At 37.2% G+C, this 24,992-nt stretch overlaps 3 protein-coding genes across 5 annotated transcripts; all 3 read right to left on the bottom strand.

Moving 5' to 3' along the window:
- Positions 1 to 498: 498 nt before the first annotated feature.
- On the bottom strand, positions 499 to 3,795 carry LOC122024000 (U-box domain-containing protein 9-like). 3 transcript variants are annotated; one of them, XR_006123284.1, is made up of 3 exons: positions 3,289 to 3,795; positions 1,279 to 2,462; positions 499 to 1,116 (listed from the first exon to the last, which is right to left on the bottom strand). XR_006123284.1 is itself a non-coding variant. In XM_042582481.1 (3 exons), exons 1-2 carry the CDS (start codon positions 3,607 to 3,609, stop codon positions 1,365 to 1,367), a joined length of 1,419 nt encoding a protein of 472 aa, XP_042438415.1. In that variant the 5' UTR covers positions 3,610 to 3,795; the 3' UTR covers positions 499 to 1,116; positions 1,333 to 1,364. The 3 variants fall into 3 exon arrangements, 2 of the variants coding, with proteins under 2 accessions (XP_042438415.1, XP_042438414.1); XM_042582481.1 differs by having other exon boundaries at positions 1,333 to 2,462; XM_042582480.1 differs by lacking the exon at positions 499 to 1,116 and having other exon boundaries at positions 1,278 to 2,462.
- Positions 3,796 to 10,304: 6,509 nt separating this feature from the next.
- On the bottom strand, positions 10,305 to 18,801 carry LOC122023540 (probable glycosyltransferase At5g03795). Its single transcript, XM_042581683.1, has 6 exons — positions 18,550 to 18,801; positions 18,156 to 18,455; positions 15,695 to 15,981; positions 11,920 to 12,152; positions 11,629 to 11,786; positions 10,305 to 11,008 (listed from the first exon to the last, which is right to left on the bottom strand). Exons 1-6 carry the CDS (start codon positions 18,697 to 18,699, stop codon positions 10,907 to 10,909), a joined length of 1,230 nt encoding a protein of 409 aa, XP_042437617.1. The 5' UTR covers positions 18,700 to 18,801; the 3' UTR covers positions 10,305 to 10,906.
- A 1,925-nt stretch (positions 18,802 to 20,726) lies between these two features.
- LOC122023541 (FHA domain-containing protein FHA2-like) lies at positions 20,727 to 24,762 on the bottom strand. Its single transcript, XM_042581684.1, has 3 exons — positions 24,115 to 24,762; positions 21,027 to 21,181; positions 20,727 to 20,947 (listed from the first exon to the last, which is right to left on the bottom strand). The coding sequence occupies exons 1-3, from the start codon at positions 24,719 to 24,721 to the stop codon at positions 20,747 to 20,749; spliced, it is 963 nt and encodes a 320-aa protein (XP_042437618.1). The 5' UTR covers positions 24,722 to 24,762; the 3' UTR covers positions 20,727 to 20,746.
- Positions 24,763 to 24,992: the final 230 nt, after the last annotated feature.

Below are 24,992 nucleotides of genomic sequence, written 5' to 3'. Positions count from 1 at the left end.
TCATGGGCTTGCATTTTTGTGTCTGTGTTGGCGTAACTCAGATTTAAATTGACTAAATGACTTGCCTGCTCAGATTGCTCAAACTGACTTGACTTGCCCAATTTGCTCTGACTTACTCATTCGGACTGGCAAGAATGTTTGGCTTGCTCATCCCATTCAAGTTGCCAAACGCTTGATCCAATCTGCTCGCCCATCTCGCTCGACATAAGCTACCTACTCAACTTTGCTTAATTGTCTACTTTGCTAGACTATGCAAGGCTTAGCCAATTTAGCATAGTCAAACCGTCCAACCCAACCGACTTATTCATCTTGATCAGATGGTCTAAGCCAACACACAGTCAGCTTACTCATCCCAATTCAACCCATCTGACCCACTTGATCAAACCGAACTGATTAGTTGTTCGATCCTCGCATCCAACACGACTTACTTTGGAAGGGAAGACAGCATTCTCATGGCAACAAATGCAAAGTCACAGTCCAAATACAACAGTCAATCGCTACAACAAACAGAAATTCTTAATTTCTACGAGTAGGTTTAGAGGTGTTATCAGAATTACAAAGAGCTTTTCACCACCAAAAGTGCTACTACACCCGTCCCGTGCCGTGCGGTGCGTGACTCACCGGCAACTACAAAAGAAAAGAGAGATCTCTCTGACTTACTGCACCCAAGGGCATCATGCAAGACAGCCACCACCTGTTCTGTGCCATACCCTTTTTGGCCGCATTATGGCTATCGGCTAGGGTGAGTTTGAGCAATGTACATGGCAGCTTTAAATGGTCGAGTTTGGACGACAGATTCTATGGCTTTCTAAAGAAGGGACAATCAAGAATTTACTCCGGAGGAAACATGAAAAAGTAATACACGAAGTCATCCAAGTTAGTGGGCTGTCGAAGCTGGCTGGCATCATGATTGATCAGGCAAGGAATGGTGCCATGGAATGAAATGAATGGTTGAGTAGGACCGTGATATGACAGAACAGAAAGGAAGTGCAAAACGCGTGAATCGGAGGTCCGCAATCAGTGCGCGGCGGTGCTGCCAATGAAGCGTAGCCGGTGAGTGCAGTTCACCGCCGCCGCCACCGCCACCGCAATCGCCGCTCTCCTTTCTTTTTTTCCCTATCCACATTATAAATGAATACTAATTAATAAGAGTAATAATAAAATGAAAAGAATTTCCACAATGTTTGCACATAGCAACAGACGAATCTTGATTCTCTCGGCAGACGAAAAAAAATGTGTTGAAAAGGCAAACATTTATTGGAGCAAATAAAAATTTACCACATCTTTTGTACCGAAGAGCAACCAAAAAGACCGGAGAGGGGTATTATTTACATATGTGCATCTTTCTTGCTCCTGGTGATTTCTCAACATGAGTAATGCGTGCTACGCATGGTCCTCTTCCATTTATCCAGCATTCCAGCAGCCTTCCTGCGTGCCCTGGGGGTGCCGTTCTCAACCAGACGAGAGATGCTCCCAGTCGACTTCTCCTCCTCTGCGATCTCCCCAAGCTTCGTCCGGTCATGCATGCAAATTGCAAACAGAACGACCGCTGCGTTCTCTTTGTTGTTCTGTTTGTTCCGGAGGCAAACGCCGTCCCTTACTATGCTCAGCATGGAGGCCACGCCGCCAGACTCGGTGATCCCCTCGACTGCCTCTTGGTCTCTTGATAACAATGCGAGGATTGCCAGTGACTCGTCGACGAGTGACTGGTCCGCTATGGACTTCAGGAGCACACGAACCACCCCTTCCATCAGTGCCCTGGCCCGGTTCTCGTGAAGCATGCAGAGGTTGAAGATTGCAGACCCAGCATCCTTCTTGGCACTGGGACTGCCTTGTTCTAGCAGTTCAACCAGCGGTTTCATCGCACCCATTTCCCCTATCTTGGCCTTGTTGGACTCAAGGGCGGATAAACTAAACAGTGCCGCAGCTGAATTACTACGGGTCTCCATACTTCCAGTCTTCAATGCATCAATAAGCAAAACAATGGCTTGGGGGTCGTCACCAACGATCTTCTTATTGCTTTCATGGATTGAAAGGTTAAGTATTGTGGTCACAGTATCCTCCTGCACCTCCAGGTCGCAATTCAATCCCGGCACAGATAGAACAGACAACAACTGTGGTATTGCATTTGGGCTCTCCCCTACCAATGCTCGAAACGATCCATTTCGCTTGGTGAGCAGACGGAGCTCCCTAACTGCTTGTTTTTGTTCAGGAATAGAGGACAACGATATCTTATCGAGGATCCCACGCAGCGCATTCCGCTCCTTCCTAGTGATCAACCCTCCTTCTTGCTCATGATCTAGTAGAGAGAGAGTGATGCCATGTTCCATACACCATTGGGAGATCATGCTGCGGACAAGGTGATTAGGGGTGAGGGTGATGTCCGAGAGGACTTGCTGAGTTTGTGGGCATGTCCTGTTCCCAGAACTGAACCATTCCTGGATGAAAAGCCTGTCATAGGTCTGCAAAAGGCAAGAACCATGAGCAATACAAATAGAGGCACCACTAAGAATCCAACCTGTGCAAAAGAGAAGCAGCATATGTTGATTGCACGGAAGCACAACATTTGCAGCACTATTTTAAACAATGAACACCAAACCATTCTCATCATACACCCCAACAAATTTCAATTGCAAGAAAGAGCCAAGGTTTACTATTATAATTCAATCCATTCTAAACAAATATTGCAAACAGTCTACCAAGTTTCGGTAAATGTTTCAGTAAAGGATTAGAGGAATCGTCCTTTGGATGAAAGTAAAAGACAGGGTAGGTGCAGAATTACCTAAAGTCTGAAATTTTGACAGTCTTGACATGGAAGGTAAGAGATGAGACTTCACTGGCAAGTTTTCAATCTTTCTTTCTTTCTTTTTTTGTACTTTTCTTTGATTAAAGAAACTTAGGCAAATACCAAACTTGTTAGAGCTAGCAAATGAGCAGGACCCTACGTTTTATACACACGTTCTTGATCGCAACAGCTTGTCGATTGTCAAAACTTCACACGGAAATTCCATTAGAGGAATATTGACTAAGAAAACAGGCAAATCAGGGAGGAGGAAGTAGGATGAGTCATCTACCAGAACATCTTAAGGTATTCGTCGCCCTAAATAAGCTGTAAGTCGGCAACGCAACCCTAAAATCCAGGTAAAGCACGGCTAGCGAAAGAAGAGGAAAGGGAAATAGGAACAAGGCGATTACACAGGTATGAAAGAGGCGAGCAAGAAGCATTTCGTTAGCAGCGGAACCAGAATCAATTAATTCGGTAAATCGAGACTGCAGAGCCGCCGGTACCTGTCCGGAGGCCAGGATGACGGGATCTCTCATCAGCTCCGAGGAGATCGGGCACAAGAAATGCTTGGGGACGGCCGCCGACTCGAACTCTTCCTCCGCCTTCCTCTGGCTCGCTAGGGCCTCCTTCGGACTCACGCTCCCGCCGGACCTTAGTTCCCTGAGTGCCGCGAGCGCCCTGGCCGCATCCTCATAAGTCCCCACGCCGCAATCCTCCGACTCCGAAATCTCCCTCACCTTCCGCCGCAGCTCTTTCTTCAACTCCTCCGCCCTCGCCGCCGACACGAACCCAGTCAGCGCCTCCGCCGCCTCAGAGTTCGCCATCGCCGCCGCCCGCTCTCGATCCGAGTGCGCAGACGCGACCGCTGGATCACGGATCTCGAACCGCGCCTCCTGCCGGTGCGTCGGTGCCTTCCGCCCCCATCGACTCCCTGCGGCGAGAGGCAGTGAAACCGAAAGACCCAGCGAAGCCCAAAAACTCGTATTTATAAATTCATTTAAATATAAATCTTCCATTCCGGTATGATGCTCCGCCGGACCAGTCTAATTAATGACGTGGATTTAAGAAAAGCACATCTGGATTCTTCATCGTCATTCGCTGATGTCGTGGATCGACAGCTGTCGGCGATGTTCCCCCCATGTCTTTTATAGGTTAAGCGTGATCAACGGTCAAAATTGATGGATTGTTTTTATTATTTTCTTTAGTGTTTTTCCATAAAATAAGTTGATATTAATGATATTATTTTAAAATTTTCATTTAGTGCCTCCATTAATGAATATTGCTAGAGGGATGTACAATTAGTTTGATTTTAATGTCGAGTGCATTATAATAGCCAATTTAAAACTCACATACTTTAGATTGTAGACTTTTGTTACGTGTTGATGAGGATTATCCAACTCTAAAAAATTCACGAAGAGATGATCTTATACTCACAAAGACAAAGGCATCATTGCGTGGAAATTCTCGAGCATAGTCCACAAAGATGACGGTTGGATTGCTAGTTAGGGACTTCTAGGCATGATTTTCTCAAGTGCCATGATCTTGAAGATGTTATCATCATGAAAATGAGAAGATAATAACTAAGGGACTCTTGAGTGTCATGATACACTAGGGATCACATGTTGTTGCAAAGATGGGGGGTGATCTAAAGGATTAAAAAGAAATATATCGAGAGTGCAACCTCAAATTTAGCATGTCTACCTCTATTTGGGCTCGCCCAAACAATGGGCTTCTAGCACATGTCCGAGCCATTAATTGCCCCAATTGGACTAGTTGTCAACCCAATTAGTTTTGACTCGGTTTACTTTTGTTGCCTAAGGCATACTCGATTTAGCATTTATATTATTAGGTTCATGGAATAAGCTATAGTATGTGAGCTTGTGCTCTCATCCTCTTGCAAATCAATGTGGAGTAAACTAACGATGTGCACATGGTTTTCTCCATTACTAGAATAGTTTATTTTTGGATATTATTTTTTATTCACTAGCTAGTTAGTCTATCTCTCTCAATTAATTAGAATAATTAATTAAGTTCTAAGCTATTCTAAATCTTCCATTATTCTTAACAAAACTTCAAAAATATATTCAATGATTAAATGTCTTAATCAAAGTCATCCTCCACCCCTCCCTTTTTTGTTCATTTTGGTTGAAGATGTGCTTTAAGACTTCATTCGATAAAAGTATGTCTTCCTACCAAAAGCAAAGAAGGGATTCAATGGGGGATATCTCTAGCATCACATGAGAGATGTTTGCATCATCTTCTTCGGTGACCTACAATAAAATTGACATCTCACCATAAACGATTCAATGAATATTTGTTATAGTGGCAACCAACGAAGGCATGATGTGTTTTGCACTAGACTTTAGGTTAATTATAAGATATTTGCATATATCTATAAGACTTTTGCAAGAATCTAGTAGTTTTTCACTTTCATTCCTACCTCTAAATAAAAAGATAATAAAAGGGAAAGATGCATGACTCTCTAATATGCACACAAGTGTGAGAACTGAGAACGGTGAGGAGCTTTCACACTGTGGATTAATTTTCTCCGATGGTAAGACAATTCTAGCTAGGATGTTGGTTGCAAATCGACACGGCATTTGCACCTTCAAATTTATTCTAGTGGTTAGTGGAAAAATTTTATGGAATCAGATTAATCGCCTCTAAAATTAGTTAAAGAATTGATATCTAGATTACTAAAAAAAAATGAGAATGACAATAAAACTCCAATATTGTTTTACCGCGCACATCATCAATGAACAAAATGCAATTAAATATTTGTGAATATTTTTTAATGTTCTTTTAAAATTTACTATTTATAATATATTAAAAATAAAAAATAATAATATAAATTCCATAAATAGATTAAAAAAATTAGCTTTATATTAAAAGTTTGAACGATATCATAAATAATACATGTTCATGAACAAGTCTTTAGAATTCGATAAGATTTTTAATAAACAAACTAAATAAATAAATTAACTTGAACAATTATATTTCCTTTGTCTCACCTCTACTCATTTGATAGACAGGTAGGAAAATATAATAAGAATTTACATTATAATGTATTAAATTCTTTATATGTTAAGATGATCGGATCTGATAATCTTAGATTATTAATGAGAGTTAATTTTCTACCAAGTGCTAAACACAGATCGAAATTAATAGAGTGGGCAAATCGATTGAGCGGGTCGTGAGGCAGAGCCGACACGTGGCAGAGCTGGTAGATCGGTCGAGTGGTAGACACGACCAAATGGGCGAAGTGGCTGATCGGACAGTGCGATCGAGCAAGCAGAGCAATAAAATAGATCGATCAAGCTAAGTGGTCGTCCAGCAGAACCGTCGACCGGGTAGTGCAGTTGAGCAAGCAAGTAGATCAGTCGAGCGGGTAGAGAGACCGACCGAGTGAGCAGCCAAGCAAATGAAGAGGCCGAGCGAGTGTGCCGCCGGACGAGCGTGCATCCACGAATGAAGAGGCTGAGAAAGTGAGTGGCCGAGCGAGTGAACTACCGAGTGAGCATGCGGTCGGACGGGCGTATAGCTGAGCAAACGAAGAGGCCGAACGAGTGAGTGGTCGAGCGAGCGTACGACCGAGCGGACGAAGGTCCTGAGCGAATGAGCGGTCGAGCAAGCGTGCAGTCGAGTGGACAAAGAGGTCAAGGCCTATGATGGACGTAGTTTCCTTAAAACAGATTTGCCCCACCTCCGGTTGTGTTTCGAGGTTTTATCGGATCGTCTATTTCCCAGAATACAATAGTTAACTATGATGTGTACTAAGCACTAGTATTCACGGCGAACTAGAGGTACCCGACTGCTGCTACGAATAATCCGCCGAGTAAGAGATGCACGACAAAGGAGGAGGGAAACAGAGGTATAGAGCTTCTGCTTATCTTACTTTTACGTGTGATCGTAGTCTCCTTATGTAGGAGCTCAGATCAATGGGCAATATTAATAATCGATTAATGATCATTATTCGCTGAGTAGTGAAATGTCCATGTGTCACTCGACCATTTACATTCTACATTAATCTTTAATTTAATGCATCTATTACACACTTAAATAAACAACAACAAAAATTATGTGACAAAATATTGGTTGTTCCACTTGAATAAATTTTGCCCCGACCGATTCGGCATTTGGCGCGCCCAGGTTGTGCTCGTACATGAGTCAGTACACCTATACATGAGAGAGAGTCTCTCCCTATGCATTTGTTCACATCATCAATGCATGTGAATCAATATAAACCGACTAATATGTCTTACAACTTCTAATATGAGACTAAAGTCCTATTTACAATGGAGTTTCATATTTCTTCTACCTCTTTTCCATTCACATATATTCAATAAGACAGATCAAAATGATGGCAAGTAGCGATTCGCATATCCCAGTACCTCCGTCAGCCAGTCCCAAGCCAACACAAACATAAATCAAAATGGAGTGCATGCAATAATGCAGTGCCCAAAGGTGCACGTCCACGTCCATGTTCATGACCTTCCAAGAAGCCACACACAACCCTCTATCTTAGTCTCGATACAATGGTGCAACGACAAGCAATGACGGAGCATGAATTTGACCTCCCGAATGTCCCCGGGCTAAAAATCCTTTGTTTAAATTGAAAATTTCAAAATCCATATAATAAACAACCAAAATTAATATAATTTGTTGTGAGTCCCCCGGGTTGGGTCCCCGAGCTACAGCCTGGGTAAACTTTTACCTGGACTGATGAATCGCATGAGTGCTTTCTGATTTACAATGATGGAAAAAAAAAAAAAAAAAAAAAAACACTTGCATGGCCCATGCATGAATTGTGTGCTTCCTTATCCAAACATTGTTTCAGCGTATAATTAACTAATCACTTTCTGTGTTCGTCATAATGCTGTGGCCCCCTGCCAAGAGCTTTACTAGCAGCTAGCTTATGCCACCACACACACATGATGTGTCTCAGCTTGAAGGCTCAAAGCTCTGGGATACCACAAAGCCACGCTGGTTGGTTCTTGGCATGTAGCCAGGCAATTGTGATCAGCCAAGGCATGAAGTGGAGACATATGCACCGTTAAGTCTGCCTCCCTGGCCGGCGGCTGAAGCGATGTCATCGGCTGACTAATTGCCTGATGTTCATTCATGGAGGACACTTCCATTGATTGATCATCTGGTCAGGTCCAGTTAGGTTGGTGGCCAGCTCCAGGCATTCTAGAAAAGATCTTTCGATTGTGCATGTTTTGTGGTCTTCTTCATTTCTTTTAGTTTAAATTTTTATGATGATTCCTTGAATGTGGATATATATATATATATATATATATCTATAGAGAGAGAGAGCCGTCCCTGTGTACGTTTTGGTGGTGTGTCAACTTTGTTGTATGTTTGCTGCGTGTATCTGTACTTAGTTCCTTGGTGCTCTTTAAATGGCCAAGGAATAACTGTGCACTGCAGGTGAAGCTTCTCTCTAACCATAAAGGTGTTGACAATATTTGTGATAAAAAAAAATATATCATGATTAATTGATGTTCATTTAGAGATGATTTTATCATTTGTCATAATTTTTCAAAAATAAACTATCAATTAATGACATCAAGAAAGTATTATTATTATTATTAGCATGTTTATTAACTGATCAATTAATAACAGAGCAGTGCATGAATCTTCCGTCAATGAGGATCTTGATCCGAGAAGAGTTATTATACGAAGTCTTAATCAACATTGTAAAAGACTGTTTCCGTAACTCGAATACGTGACCATAGATGACATGACAATAACTTTATTATTACGTCAAAACTTCCCTTCTAACTATCAATTAATAATATCATAATATGATTAATAATTTTATATTTATTACTAATTATTCAATCATATAGGTTCAATCTAGGGTCCCATGGGATTTTATCTCAATTTCACACTTTGAGTGGAGGAGGGCCATTAAGTAGTCCCTTTAGGTCATCTTAGCTATGATACAAACATAAAGTTGAGTGGAAAAGGGCCCTCTAGCTGTGGAAAAAGACCATCAAACACGAACACTATGAAATACAAACAAGAAACGCAATTAATTAATTAGTCATTTGTCTGAGAAATAAATGCCATCGTTAACTGCATGTTAAATATGTCAAACAATTAGCACCATAGTCCAAAGACTTTGATTTCTCGTGCGTACTTAGAAACACTGCATGATGTTTACTATCTCGTGATTCGAACGACTCTAGGTGGTCGAACGATAGCTAGCGCCTAGCGTCATCATCTCTTGATTTCCAAAATTATATATTTACTATTACAATAGGGATTAATCAAATTTTCATACATTGTGATCTATATGTAGTTATTAGAGGCCTATAAAAATCACAAAATGTAGATAGAAGCACTTAGTACAAAGGAATGTTTGATAGATTAAAGGTACAACAAATCAACAATCACAATTTATAATTCTCCAACTGATCTACATTAGCAATGGAGACACTTTCATTTCCTATTACCTTTTGTCTCCTCTTTCATCCATCTTTTTTGTGAAATGATCATCAATCATTCACTTGACTATTCGATCTCTTCAACCATCGCTATATAAATATAAATTTTTTAATATAACCTTTCATGCATCATTAAAAAAAAATTAAAAATAAATCATTTTTCTAGGAAGATTCCTTGGATTTTTGTACCTTGGCGATTATCATCGACATGCACGTTAACATGCATGAGCATTCGAGCTGATCCACACGTCGACGATCGCTGTGGAGTTGTTTTCTTCTGCATGAGCATCCATCGAGGTGGGGCATCGCCTCGCCGTCCGATTCACAATCGACGGCTGGAAAATCTCGCGGCGGCAGAACACCAAACACATGTGTTCAATCAGTGAAGCCGTACCCGCCCACCAATGATTGAGCGGGGCGGGCCCCACCAATTACATTGGCACAGCTCAGTGGCTGTGCATTTTCCACCTGCCGATATAGTTCGAAATTGGACAACGCCCTTCGTTTTCCTAACGTGACACGCCCCCTCAAACCGACACCTCCACATGAGTGCTTGTCAACTCATGTCAAAGATATCATTTATATTTTTATGTTCTTTAATTAATATCTTTTATAGGCTTATAAAAATATTTTATATGAACCTTAGATATGATTAAACCTATTTAAATTTTTATATCTTTAATAATTTAAATACGCGCAAAAGTACAGTGTCCCATGCCGTAGGGGAAGTGACCATGCAGTTCCACTATTGGGTTATGGGCCTTTTGGCCCAACTTGCATGGGCTTCGCTGCTTTATTTATTAGAAGCCATAAATTAAAAAAAAAAATACAAATTGATACAATGTTTATTTTTTCCCCTATTTATTTAGTAGCTTGTGGGTAATTTATTAAACATGATGATGAAAATGATGATAATTAGATATACTACATAAAAATGTATCAATCAATAAAAAAAATTATGTATAAATTTTTAAATTTTTCTTTGTAACTAGTTTTTTTTAACTCCCATGGAAGTACATAAACAAACTCTTATCCCTAACTAATTGCAACAATTATATTTTCTGATATGAGATAATCCAAAACACTCTCTATATTATTATTGTACGCGAATTGTGTCCATAGGATCACAGAGCTGTGAAAGAGAATGTCAGTGGATCACAGGAGAGACTACAAACTATAGCAAGTGAAACAGCACAAGTTAACATCTACTCCTCTCATGATTACAACACTAAATTGCATAACAAAACACATAAAGAAGCCACAATTTAGTGCGATTAATTCTCCAGAATGAAACAAAATTGCAAATAAGAAACTATAGTGCATTTTTTAAAACTGCCAAGCAATACCGAGATGAGAAGGGAGGTACCAACCTCTGTTCGAATTGCTGCCTACTCTCTACCATTTTGCGAACCCTTTTCTTGCTATATGAAAATGGTTGATACACACTGGAAAAGATGCTCTAGTAAAAAGTTCCAAACCCATTCCATGGCTTCTTCTCCTTCCATACTTCTGTGGTTGAATTTACTCACAAACTTTAACAATATTGCATCTCTATATGCAGATGTCCTGGGTCTTGAACCAGTTCAGAGTTTCATCAAAAGTTGGATCAAATGAATGGTCCATCAATCAAAAGTTGGATAAAACGCATAGTCCATCAATCAACCTTGTCTCAGTACTTAATGACATGGTGCCTAAGCCAAAGCTCGTACATTACCATGTGAAATGCATCGTAAGGTATTGGAGGTGAATGCCATTCAAAGTGTTTCTGGGCCTGGCAAATGTAAAATGTTATTAGATGTAAGTCTACTCTGACAAAACAAATTTCTACTTATCTCTTAACCATAGCCAGTATTTCTTATGCTTAGGGATTGGACGCTCAAGCATCATTTAGACAACACGAAAGTAAAACTATGTCATTAACAAGTCACCTTCGTGGTATTGTGCACCAGGTTCTGGAACTACAAGAAAATACTAAGTGGATCCTTTTTTAATTCCAATTGCCATTTGACCCAAATCCGAAACAATGCTTTGAATATAACAACAGGCCTAGATGGTTAACCAAACATTAATGTCCAGAAAACGGATAACATGCCTATGAAGGTTCTAAACCTTGATTACTGAAGTAATATTAGTACATTTATTCTATATTCCAAAACTAACATTACCATGTAACAACTGTTAGTTTTCCACAATTACTGATTGCAGGAATATGACAACTGGAACTGTCAAACTTAAACAAGGTTCAGACTAAAATTGCAAAAATCAAAGTGTTTGTTCATAATTAATTTGCACTGTCTTTAGAAGAGTAGGAATGTATTTTATATCTCAAAGTGGTTAAGTAGCAACAGGTATTTTTTTTCTGCATTAGTTAAATGAAGAATTAGAAAATACCTCAACTAAGCGGTTATGTAAATCAACAAACTTTTCATGTGACACAGACTTCAGGATAGACTTTAGCCCGTAGACATCACTCTCCTTAAGCACAAGAGAGAACTTTTGCCAGTCAACAATGTCATTAAATGGCAGGTCATAGTAATTGGATAAAATTACTGTAAATTAGACAAACAAATTTTATTAGAAAACTGACAATTATGAAGGGAAAAAAAAAAGTTACAACCTGAGGCTTATTGAAATATGTTAAAATAATAAACATGGGCATATCATAGTTAAATGGTCACTGACCTGGAACACATCCATAGTGAATTGAGTCAGTTATTCGAGCACTATTGACTTGGGAACCACCTGGACAAATACAGAACTTAGTCCTGTAGAATGTCTTCTGATAGACTAACTCACCAATAGCTCTGTTTATACGGTTGTTGCTAATGGCTAGCTCAGTATCATTCTCCCATACACGGGCTAATATAACTCTTATCTTTGAGTTTCTATGACCTGCCCAAAATCCTAGTATAGTCCTGGTGTTTATTAGGTTTCAAGAAAAGCAAGCAGTTAGAGTATGACTATAATCTTTTGCAGAGCATCTTAGAGTCATCAAAGAAACAACTAAGGCTAAATTCAAAGAGATTCATTGACAATTTTAAAGCAAGTCAAATTAAATAAACAAGTATATATTTAATATGTGCACATAAAATACTAAACCTAGTTATACAACAACAACAACAACAACTAAACCTTATCCCACTAGATAAGGTCAGCTATATGGATCATTGGGCTTTATCCCCTACTATATTATCATCTATATTTAAATAAATTTTATCTTATTTTATCATTAATAACCAAGTCTTTTTTTATCTTCCTCTTCTTCGTTTGATGTGAGTATTTGTCATAATTTCATATCGCCTAACTGGGTCATTTATTGGTCGTCTAAATACCTATTCGTACCATCTTAAACGTGTCTGTCGAAGTTTTTATTCAATAGATGCAACTCTGGCTTTCTCTCTAATGCTCTGGTTTCTTATTCTGTCTGTTCTCGTATGCCCACATATACACCTTAACATCCTCATCTCTGCAACTTGCATCTTCTGCTCATGTGCTCGAGTCATAGCCCAACATTCAACGTCATAGAACATAGCAAGTCTAACTTCCGACCACATAAAATACCCAACGCTAACCTCTATTTCAACCATCTTACTTATATTCTATAAAAGACATCTCCTTCCATCGTTTTGCAAAAATGATCCTAAATATTTAAAGCTCTCAATTCCAAACAACTCGTCATCTCTTATCTTAACAATGTCTCATTATGTCTAATATTGTTAAATTTAAATTCCATATATTTTGTCTTTACTCTACTAAGCCTAAAACCTTCCGCTTCTAATGTTTCCCACCAATATTCTAGTTTAGCATTTATTCCTTCACATGTCTCATCTACCAAAACAATATCCTATGCTGCACCACATGCACCACGACACTCTGTCTTAAATGTGTCCAATGAATTCGTTCATGATTAGTGTACAAAAATATGGACTTAGAGTTGATCCTTGATTTAACCCTATCTTTATTGAAAATGCTTCAGTTAATCCGTTTGAAGTCTTCATTCTAGTCATTACATGCTCGTACATATCCTTAATTAGTTCAATATATGCTACGCTAATAGTTCTCTTTTTTAGAATTCTCTATATAATTTCTTTTGAATCTCCATCATAAACTTTTTTTTAAGTCAATAAATACCATGTGTAGATCTTGCTTTTGCTCCCAATACTTTTCAATTAGTTGTCTGAGAAGATTTATAGCTTCTATTATCGTCCTTCTAGGTATGAACCCAAATTGATTTTGGATCACCATGGTCTCATTTCTTAATCTTTTTTCTATTACTTTTTCTAAAGTTTCATGGTATGACTCATTAGTTTAATACCCCTATAGTTTGCATAATTTTATCCGTCTTCCTGATTCTTATATAAGAAAACTAGAATACTTACCCTCCCTAAAACTAGTTATAAACTTGTGAATTTTGCAAGGTTTCTTTGTATACCCTCTAGCCTCCTTTAATACATGGGTTCCAAGCCCTTTTTATATACTAAATATAAGGCATAATCTCTGTAACAATACGATTTGATTCTCTTAAACATTTCAACAGCTCCCCTAATAATTATAAACAACCTTTTATTTAAATAACAGAATTAAAATAAAATGTTATACTACGTCATTCTCCCCCACCAAGATCTCAACTCTATTGATTGGGGGATTAAGATCTGCAATGCCTCAAAGAGGTGCAAAGTGGGGGGCACCTCTATTGATAAATTAGTTGAGTATTGCTCCATTTTTACAAATCAGGAGCAAGGTGTGGAAGCTTATCCTTAGTTAACCTAGATGTTATTAATGTCTGGAAGTCCTCTCCAATGAACCAGGTACCTTAGCTATTTCCATGAGAAACTAGCACCATCTGAGCATTCATATTACCCTCGATCTCAGGAGTGAGTTGGGTTGTGAATGGAAATGCAGGAACTAACACTATGGAGGACAATTGGGAGGTGTGATATGTAGGTAAATCAATAGACAAGGAGGGCTCAAATGTACCAAGTATGACAGTAAATGCTTCACATTAAAAATCAGACTAATATTTAAATTAGTAGTTAAGTCAATAATATATGCATTAAGAACCAATTTTTGTTTTAAAGGATCAAAAATGGAGCAGGTATAAAGATTTATGAAGGAGATATCAGGAAAGCGGCGTTCAAGGTGAATGTGACCATGCACATAGTCCCCTATATTATGCTCCTCCTTGATTTTACAGTATGCATCAACTTAACAAACACACATTTTCTTCCATATACCATCATAAACCTCTTGAGTATGCTTAGTAAACCTCTCATTAACTCAGATAAATGTGAAATGATAGGTAAAGGAATTTGGTTGACGAATTTTGGATCCATACACAACTTTGAATGGACTATAACTAAAGAAGCGGCTTCATAAATTATTGTATGAAAATTCGCCATGTAGCAAAATACAGCATCCAAATACCTAAATTTTCACTCACTACGCATTTTAGAAAATTTCCTAATCTGCAATTAACAATGTTAGATTATCTACAAATCTTTAAGTGAAAGGCAAATAAGAACATAAATTGGGTCCTAAATAATTTTCATAGGGTTTTCCAAAAATAGCTATAGATGTGGGCAACTTGTCTAGTCTAGCTCCCTAAAGATAAGGAACAAAATGTATCATTTTAGAATATCAATCTACCACTACTAAACTTTAGTTGGATCAGCATAAACCTACAACAAAGTCCATGTACAAATTCCATGTTGATGTTTTCCTAAGGTCCATGTGGAATTGGTAATTGTGTGTAGAAACTCATGGGTTACCTAGTTGCTTTAGTCATCTTACATGTGCGACACTATAATATCTCATCACAGTGAGAGCTAATGGAATCGATCTAGAATAATCACAATGGTGTTATCTATTGAAAAGTTTCTAGCCAGGTCATCTGCATGCATTTCCTAAAAAATAAAGTCGTTATATGATGTACTATCAAATATTAGATCAATTCATTTTCAGGACTACCTATTGGTGGTTATTAATTCATTTCTCTGATTCAAACTAGATTATGTTATATTATCCTGGCATTTGGTGAATGCAAGATAATCAAAAGAAAAGCATTAAGGTCCTAATCATCAGGTCATATGAGTTATGAATAGCCAGAGTATACCATAATACTACTTTATATGCCAAGAAAGAAGCATGTGCCAATGTCTGTATATATTACTGAAAATATTCATTGCACATGCAGGGATTTGCATGATAGATCTAAAAAACTTTCTGACATTTTGCAATCTTCATACATGATACCACTATATGTCATGATGTGAATTAACACTCAACTCATGTCATATGGATATTCCTAGTTACATATCACATCATTGTTATGAAAAATTGTATCTAGATATATCTCAAAACTTGGATTGCATCCAGGTCACCAATTGAATAACAAAGAATATGAATGTGCTAGGATTTACAATGGTCATCAGGAAAGGTAAACTAGCTAGACTTTAACCTGTTTTCAATGTCATGTCCACCTGATGGGAGAGCAAATGGCTGTAGGATTTGTGGAAGAGCAACATCCTTGTGTGGGATATACCCAACGTCATAGCTAGGTGAACAGACAACACGGATTGAATTTTTTATAACCATAGGAATTCCTTCAAATGCTCTCACACCGACATCATGGCATGTTACGAAAAAGTGATCAGCACCCAGGGTTCTGTTCCAATATGGATATTTACTGATCAAACTTTCAACATAATTTTGAACTATGATAGTCATATTCTCATAAGATATTCCCTGCAAAGTTTAAAATGCATTACATATAAAAGGAAAATATATGACTCAAATCATAGTACAAATCTTAATTGGTAAGAAAAGGGAAAATAGAAAAAAAGCATTGTCAAAATGCAAACACACTTCCTAAAGAACTAACATCAATCAAAAATATGATTGATCCTTGGGATCTATTCTTTAATGATTAATCCATCAATGAAGCTAGGAATGCCAGTACATGTCATGCGTAAATGAAAGTCGAGAACAAATGAACTATGATAATCTTTCTATAGATAACTATTTGAGTATGACAATACTGCAGATCACAACAACAATCTATGGACAGATTTCATTAATGGTGAACACATCCCACATTTCATTCCCCCAATACAACAAAAAAAAGGTAAAGAGATTATGAGAGGCTATTTCACTCTGTCAAAAATGGAGCATCAAGTATTTGGTTTGAGTTCATAAAGCTACTCGTGAAATCATGTGTGGTCTCACTTGTAGTTTCTTTCTATCATTTTTGCACAAGAATCGGTAGTGGCCAGACTATTTGCACAGAATCATGTGGATATACACCCATCAAAATCATACGCTCAATCATAGGATATATACACCTAGGAGATTGACACTTCTCTAACTCTACCCTACACAAGTGACAACAGTGGAGAATTTTGTAAAGCTTCTATTGTACTATACTCACTCATCTAATCTTCTTGATGATTAAAAATACAGATTTCAAAAGGATTCCCAAAGCCATATCCATGCAACACATGGACTCAATTCATTGGCCACCTCCTAATAGATCTGTTTTTTGACAAAATTCAAAGTGTTGAAACTTTACATCCTTAAAATTAGGTCATGAATCAGCATCTTAAGATACCTAGGATATTGATCAAGATATCAGTCATTTATAAATTGAGAATCTCTTGGAACCTGAGAGGCTGAGAGGATCAAACTAAAGTTGGCCTCCTCTGAGCCAAATTCCTATAACCTATTTATACCATAGGTTCTAATGTCAATGGGCAAGTGAAAATACAGTTTGTTTAGACTTGAGAACTACATGTTATTTGCATAAGATAACTTTTTTCCAAGACAAACAAGCAGCTTGCAAGTCAGAAATATAATAAATAAGACAATTAAGCAATGCCAAATCATACTCGTGTTTTCAAATGGGGCTCATATTCCTACCATCCATATTACAAAACTGAGGGTAGCCATGTCCTAACTACTCAACTATACACATCAGAAATCCAATTCTGAGATAGAACTTCATAACTGACCTTCTGTATCTACATAAAAACAATGGCTGTCCAAGTACCCGAACAAAGTGATTTCAATGAACTTCTCCACCAAAACTCCAACATCTTTGCTCCTACATGGGATGAACTCATTGTTGCATATGATCATGCAAAATAACTGTAAGTTTGGGGCTGCTGACATTTAGAAACCCATCTCAAAGTATTCAAACTATCACATTAAATGGGAAAGTTGTTGATTTAACTGTCTGTGCATCTTTGAAGTTCCACCGCAATATTAGCTATTCATTCACCCACTTTTGTATTCTATCAAGCTTTCTTGTTTCTCTTACAAAACACTATTTTGGTAGTTACTCGGATCGTGGGAATTAAAGTAGCTTCCAGTTGGGAAGGTAGTGCTGATATCTCACTTTGTTAGATACTTACAATGCATAAATGAGTTAGCGATAACACAATATATACAAACCAATAGATCATTTATGCAAATAGCCAAATATTATGAAATGGGAAAGCCATTGTTAGATATAGTGCCAGCAAAAATGAGATGCAAAACAAAAGTGACAGACCAAATTTCAGAAAGTCTATAAGTTTTCAACTAAAGCTAGAGAATGCATTATGGAAAAACACTTAGATGATACATTATTGATCTAATAGAAAATTCATAACGATCTACTCTTTCTGCAACTATTTGATTTTTTTTTCATGTTTTGCATTCACTGAGTCTGTGTACACTAAATCTTCACATGATGTAAAATTGAAGTTACAGTTATTTGTCTTATGAACAACATTTTTGTCACCGAAATAGATTCACAAACCAGAAAATAAAGGCCCTTATATTGATCGCATAGCAAACCTTGATTTCCATTAAAAAAAGAAAAGGAAAAAAGTAAAGCATAAAAGGATATAGCACCACACACAAAGCGCAACCACACTAACCTTTCCTCTCATCTTATGGCAAGATATGGGCACGAAGAACAGGTCTGCCTGATCAGGATCCTCCGTACGAAACCGACTTTCCCGGATGTTCTGGAAGAAATAACCCTCACTAGAGTACTTCCCGGTTAGCTTCCTCGGCGTCTGGAAGTACGTATTCGGATCCCCATCCGGGTAGATATATACCTTAAATTTCTTCTCCATCTCTGCGTAATCCTTGAAAAAAACATCAGGAGAGTGATAGATCGAGGAATAAAGCAGTCCCCGGCTGGGAAGATCATCAGAATATTCAGCCACAGAGACCTTCACCGCCCAAAATTCATAGCATCATAATAAGTCAATGAATAAAACAGGAAATTTAGAGAAAAAACGCAACATTTGGCTGTTTTCGCGATACCTTATGCAAGGGGAGTTGCGGCGACGAGCGAAGAGATCTGAGGGAGATAAGGGTGAAGCAGATCAAGGTTAGAGCGGCAATGAGGAGGAGAGAACGCTGGATAGTGCAAAGGGACATCGGAGAGGAGGTTGCGAGTGGCTTTCCAGCCATCGGCGCCAGTGAGCTGTCGACGAACGGGTGACAAGCTGCGGCAGAATCGCCCGACGGAGCAAAACCGGTGTGAGATCGAAAGCAGCGGCCCAGGGGTTCAGACAAAATGTCCATCGATGTTTATTAAATTTTTTAATATGTATTTTATTAAAATACTCCCTAACAAAATGCTCTCTAATATATTTTATTTATGCTACTAAATGATTGTCTAAATTAGTTCGGTAAATTTACTAAACATGTAATCAGAGTTACATAGCCGCTGTACCCAATATGTATTTCGGTAATTCTTGTTGGTTAGAATTTTTTATCCTCCAATTAAAATGTATGCATGTACATGCATGTAATTAATGTACACAGATTATATTACTAAAATACCCATGTGTACACTTGCATGTATTGATTCTAGCTGGCCAGATTTTGACCATTTAACATTACCCTATGTATTTTACCCTCCATATTTCCTTAGAACATATTTCTAACAATAAATTATAGAGAAATCTTTGATCACAATTTTAATTTTACATATAATCTCCATATTAACAAGAAAAAAATATTTATTTCCATTCTCTACGTGTAAAATTTTATTTGCTTAAATTTTCTCATACAAATACTGCTAACTAATTACATTTCAAATTTTTTAGGTACAAAAGTTTAAAAATAAGTATAATTTTTCTTAAATTCGACACTTTAAACTAGAATCGAGTATATTTTCTATCAAAATTACTCCTCATATTTTTTTAGTACAAAAAGTCTAAAAAAGAATATAATTCATGTTAAATTCAATACTTTAAACTAGAATTGAGTATATTTTTTATAAAATTGAGCACAACTTTTTAATTACCCCTCATATTTTTTAGCTATAAAAAAATCTAGAAATAAGTATAATTACTCTTAAATTCAACACTTTAAACTATAATCGAGTATGTTTTCTATCAAAATTACCCCTCATATTTTTTAGGTACAAAAAATCTTAAAATGAATATAATTCCTATTAAATTCAACACTTTAAACTAGAATCAAGTATATTTTCTATCAAATTAAGTACATATTTTTTCTTACTGAATATAATTTCTCCTAAATTTAATATTATGTAAAGAAAATTTAGTATATTTTCTATCCGATTGAGCATCATTTTAAAAAAAATGTAGTATATTTTCCATCCAATTGAGGTGAAAAAAGATTCATGCTCAATTTAATAGAAAATATACTAGATTCTAATTTAATATGCTGAATTTAAGAAGAATTATACTCATGATTTTATACTTAAAAATATCAGGAGTAATTAGATAAATTAATATTTATTATATTTAACTAAGGAGTAGAAATAAAGATTTTTATCAATGATGGTTGCATATAAAATTTTAATTCTAATTAGAGATTGCATGTAAATTTTTCCGATTTCTAAGACAGTAGTGTAGCAATCGAATAATTTTCCCCTAAACTGTCTTTCTGTAGCAAATGATTCAGAAATTATATATAGCAATCAACAAATTTCTCAATCGATTGATAATCACTGACCCAACAAATGAGACCCTTGGAATCTCCCTATTTTAAACATATAAAATTTTTAATTTTTAAAATGGCTAAGATCCATCAATTAAAATGAGCTAATAAAAAATTAAAAAAATATATTTTCAGAAAAAGAAGAATCCACTCATTTGTAGTGTCGATTATCATTATTTCTTATGTTCAAATTGACTAAAACATAATCGGTGAAAAAATTATTCGTCGTCATAAAATATTACCGAATCAATTGCTACAGAAGCTCAATCGATTCAAAAATATATTCAATAATATTGGATATTTAGTACTTTTGAAACTTACTTACCTGAAGAGCCACAAAAAAAAAAATACATGGATTGAGATCTGAAAATAAAATATATAAAAAAAAAAAAATTTTGGATTTGGACGCCATCTTGCATCATCATTCTATTTAGCAAAAGGAATCAAGATGGCAACATAAAAGTCCATCTTTAGTTTCAGTTCCTTCTGTTTTTATGAAGGATATAAGACGATTCCAATAGAGATGAAAGATAAAACCCTGAGACTAATGAACTAAGGAAACAAGTTCTGATACAACTCTTCCTTTAAACTCTGTATGAATTGAAAAGTGCTCCGGATACTTCTTTAGCAGCATCAGTAAGCCAAACCAAGGCCTACCCTTCGCTTCACGTTTAGGACACTCTTCAGATGTTAAATATCTTCGTACCCGGCTACGATGCCATACATGGCCATAGATTTCGAATAACTGCATCAAAGGAAAATATATATGCAACTGTTAAACATCCGAAATTCCAGGAATATGGATTTATACTAAAAAGAAGCACCTTCGCATGAAGTTTTTCAATGGGGAACTGTTCTCCAGGGCCACAAAGACTAGGCAGCAAAGTAGTTATAGACGAGATGACCTCTTTCTCTTCCAACTGCAGCAGTAGTTGATTGTCTGCTTCTCTGTCAGCTCTTGACCTCGTCTTGACCATTTCTTCATCCAATTAGATAAAGTAATTAGATTCATTACAGTGCCAAACACTGGTTGGATAAGTTACAAGTTCCTAGATGTAGATGTTATGCAACAGAAATGTATAACATGCAAAATAACTAGATTTAATCATCAACTTTTGACCAGATCCAAGGGAGACTGAAATACTATATGATATGTTAGTTTATCAACCATTCAATCCCTGAATCTCGTGTTATATCAAATCATTTGTATGAACAGAGAAAAAAGTACTTAGTAGGGGATAATATAAATTTCCAGAAAAATAAACTGTAAAGTTCCTAACATACGATGACAATCAAAAGCATGGAACCTTTGGTACCATACCACATCTTTATCAATCAATAATGCCAGTTTGGTAGTTTGACGTGGAAGACAAGAATATGGCCATGGTAGAGGATGAGGTTGAGGAAGATGTTAAATTTAATTCATTGAAGATCTCAAACTCCTTGGAGGTTTGGTTCACAAAAATAGAGCTTTGAATCATCTCACGTATTTCTTTCCGGTCTATATTAAATTCAAAAGTCTATTACTCCTAATCAAAATCAGGAGCTTCCACAGGCTGTATGAAAACAACACTACTAAAATTATTGTGTATTGAAATCTCCATTCTTCACATCATATTACACCAGAGGATCACAACCTAATTAACATGGGTCTAACACAATTTGCATTAACAGCTGTAGAATATTCTACACTTGGAAAATAACTCACCTTGAAAACACGCTGTATCCTCTTCCTCTAGTGCATTTGCCTTCAAACTATTCTACAATTACCTTCTGTAAAGAAAATTCCACTTTTACCTTCTAATTTACATATCATATAATATCTCATTTTAATTTTATCCTCATGAGTCATGAATGTTTTATGAGGTCGAAAACTAAAAGTTTTTCTCCATAAGGAACTGAGGGTGAATCCTATCACTTTTCAGCTACCCATACAATTGATTTTGTAGGAGAACAATCTAGCATTATTGTAAGATGCTTGACAGGGTTATTCCTCCTTACATCTAAATCTAATTAACATTTATCATTGTTAGCAGACCTATTCCAAGTCTCTTATACATCATATTGTGTTTTAAAGATGATTTCAGGTAATATACTTAGTTATATTTCAACAAAAAATCAATATGAATTTGATGAAATTTTTCATTATTTTTGAGGACATGTTTCACATTTATTTAATTATAAAACTAAATCTTCTCTCTGGTAAATAATTTTTTTTTAAAAAAAACTCTGAACAGAATGGATAAATTGAGAATAATCATTATTTGTTTATAAGATACTCCTTATGTCTTCTATTACACTCCCACAACAATCTCTCTACCTCCCAAATTCTAAGATTAATTACTCTAAAATAATAATCCTATACTTTGTATTTGATACCAATATCGACACCCTATGGTCAAATTCTCAAGTATAAATTTCTTTGCATATTTAGTTATGTATGTTATGTTATCCTTTCTTTTCCTTAGAATAATTATAAACTTAACCTTGTTTTAGATTTAGCATTTTACTTGGTCTCAAAAATATGTATAATGGTTATTATTGTACACATATCACCAGAATTATTCATATTTCTAGACATGCTACTTTTAATGAGGTTGTCTTCTCATTAGCAGTGTCTACTATGACTCCTTTAGGTGTTCATATTTTAAGGCCAGACAAAGTCAATGTTCTTGTTCCTTCCACTAGATAAGAAATCTTATGTGACTTCATCCTCCAGCATGCCATCAAGCCTATCATCAAGAACACAGCAAACTTCCGTACCTCCAACAAACAAAGTTGCATCTTGTTTTGCTCCACCAAACAATGTATTGATGAATGGTATAACTCCTCTGCAAAAAGGCATGATCTCTAGCAAAATTGTACTCAAAGGCAGCCAACTACCTTCTGCTCTAACTCACCATCCCATTACAAGTGCAATAATGGCCTCATCCTATCAAATAGTACCTATATGCTTCAGTCAAACATCCAAAGGCCCTACATGACACAACTATAATTTCAGAGTTTGATTCATTATTTTGAAATGGCACTCAAATGATATATTGATGGCTTCATCCAGCAGCCTAAGGCTTGTCTAGTGGCCAAAAACATCCATCATAAACTCTATTGGATCTTCAATCTGGTAAGTAAAATCACAACAATGCAATTGTCTTCATTGCCTTCCTTGTCATCTTCTCTAACTGGAAAATAGGACAATTAGACACTTCCAACACTTTTCTTTCATTTAAAAGATCCAAGACAAATGCCTCCCTATTTTACTGATATAAATCTTCTGCTAGAATTTTTATTTTCATTTATTTGTTGACACAATCATCATTGGCAATTACTCCACGGCCACAGATGTTCTATCACGCTGTTTAGATCATGAGTTTGTCATTTGTAACATTGGTGTGGCCAACCTCTTTCTCAGCATGAAGCTTATTCAAGACCTTGATGGTTGTGGTTTAACCAAAACACATTCTTGGGCTACTGGACAGTTCTAAGATGCATGGGGGTAGATCTGTTTCTTCTCCGAAAACATCCAATATAACTAATCTCCTCCCAAGACTAATCTCCTCCTATGACCTTTTCCACTTATCATGCAGCTAATCATGTATTCTATGTCCATACAATAGATGTTAGGCTCCTGTCAAGCTATTGCTGTATCAATAATTTCAAATATTGTTATGCCCCAAACTCAATATGATCTCTCCTATGTTGAGTCTCCACATATCTTGTAAAGCTGTATATAATGGTATGCTGACAATCAACAAAGAAATTTCATCTTATTCCAGCAATCTCCTGCAATATATAATCTTCAAATATACGATTTCTATTGCTCACGGCCACTCATGAACAGAACAGACTACTAGGGATAAGCGTGAACTTTTCTAATTTATAGACAACCAAATAAGAGAGACCTTTGTCGCTGACCTGAATGTCCCAGCGCAGCCGCCCTGCCATGACCAACAGCCCCAACATGCTCATCGACAAAATCGATCCTTTTCCTCTTCCAAAACTTTCCAGTTTCTGCAAACGCAGCGCCCTCCTCGTCCTCCTCCTCCTCTGTTTCCTCCCCCTCTTCCTCCCCTCCCCCCTTATCATTATGCGCATCATCAGCGTCTCCTGGGAAGGCCTCGTCGACGATGGATTGGGATGGAAGAAGAAAGTAGAACATCTTTTCTCCCATCTGTATGAGGTCCTGGGAGTCGAGCTTGATAGGCGGCGACCCAGGCTGATGGTGTACGCCCTCGACGATGCAGCCGTTCCTCCCCAGGACCTCTAGGGAGAAGCAGCGTCGAGGGAAGTCATAGAAAATGCGGGCATGGCAACGGGAAATGCTCAAGCCGCTGCCCATGGAGGCGAGGTCGACATCCACCTCCGACGTCTTACTGCTGCGGCCCAACAAGATCGAGTAGGTCTGCATGTAGTACTCAAAGTCCTCGCCCTGGAGCTTTGCGAAACCCACAACGGCGTCGTCCTCGTCGGCGTCGCCGCTTCCTCCGCGTCGTGCAGAGCCGCCGCTTCGTCCCTTGGCCATGGCAGCGAGGAGGTGCAAAAGGAGTGGTGGACAGACTTGAGCCACAACGAGACGGGTGTTAATCGATGCGAAGTGGCGCTTGTTCGATCTGATTAGACCGGCTAAAGGGTTCGGATTGGCCCAATTTCAAATTAGGGGAGGTTCAGGCTACACGACCCGACCCATGATATATCCAAAATCAGTTGTTTCCTGGAATCAAGAAATTATTTAATTGTAATTCAAGTTTTCATTATTTTTTTGTTAAATTTTAATTTTTCTTCTTTGTTAAGAT

The sequence above is a fragment of the Zingiber officinale genome, chromosome 9B, assembly GCF_018446385.1.
Source record: "Zingiber officinale cultivar Zhangliang chromosome 9B, Zo_v1.1, whole genome shotgun sequence".
In the NCBI taxonomy this organism is placed as follows: domain Eukaryota; kingdom Viridiplantae; phylum Streptophyta; class Magnoliopsida; order Zingiberales; family Zingiberaceae; genus Zingiber; species Zingiber officinale.
The sequence above is the reverse complement of the archived record's forward strand: the minus strand, read 5'-3'. Positions and strand labels throughout refer to the sequence as shown.

Excerpts from the sequence above, each read along its gene's own strand:
- LOC122023541 (XM_042581684.1), bottom strand. The coding sequence starts at position 24,721 with ATGGCCAAGGGACGAAGCGGCGGCTCTGCACGACGCGGAGGAAGCGGC. Across the intron at positions 21,182-24,114 it reads GGCTGCGCTGGGACATTCAG|AAATGGTCAAGACGAGGTCA; the intron begins GTCAGCGACAAA and ends AATTGGATGAAG. Across the intron at positions 20,948-21,026 it reads TTGAAAAACTTCATGCGAAG|TTATTCGAAATCTATGGCCA; the intron begins GTGCTTCTTTTT and ends CCTTTGATGCAG.
- LOC122024000 (XM_042582481.1), bottom strand. The coding sequence starts at position 3,609 with ATGGCGAACTCTGAGGCGGCGGAGGCGCTGACTGGGTTCGTGTCGGCG. Across the intron at positions 2,463-3,288 it reads TCATCCTGGCCTCCGGACAG|ACCTATGACAGGCTTTTCAT; the intron begins GTACCGGCGGCT and ends TGCCTTTTGCAG.
- LOC122023540 (XM_042581683.1), bottom strand. The coding sequence starts at position 18,699 with ATGGCTGGAAAGCCACTCGCAACCTCCTCTCCGATGTCCCTTTGCACT. Across the intron at positions 18,456-18,549 it reads CGCAACTCCCCTTGCATAAG|GTCTCTGTGGCTGAATATTC; the intron begins GTATCGCGAAAA and ends TGGGCGGTGAAG. Across the intron at positions 12,153-15,694 it reads GGACATGACATTGAAAACAG|GACTATACTAGGATTTTGGG; the intron begins GTTAAAGTCTAG and ends AATAAACACCAG.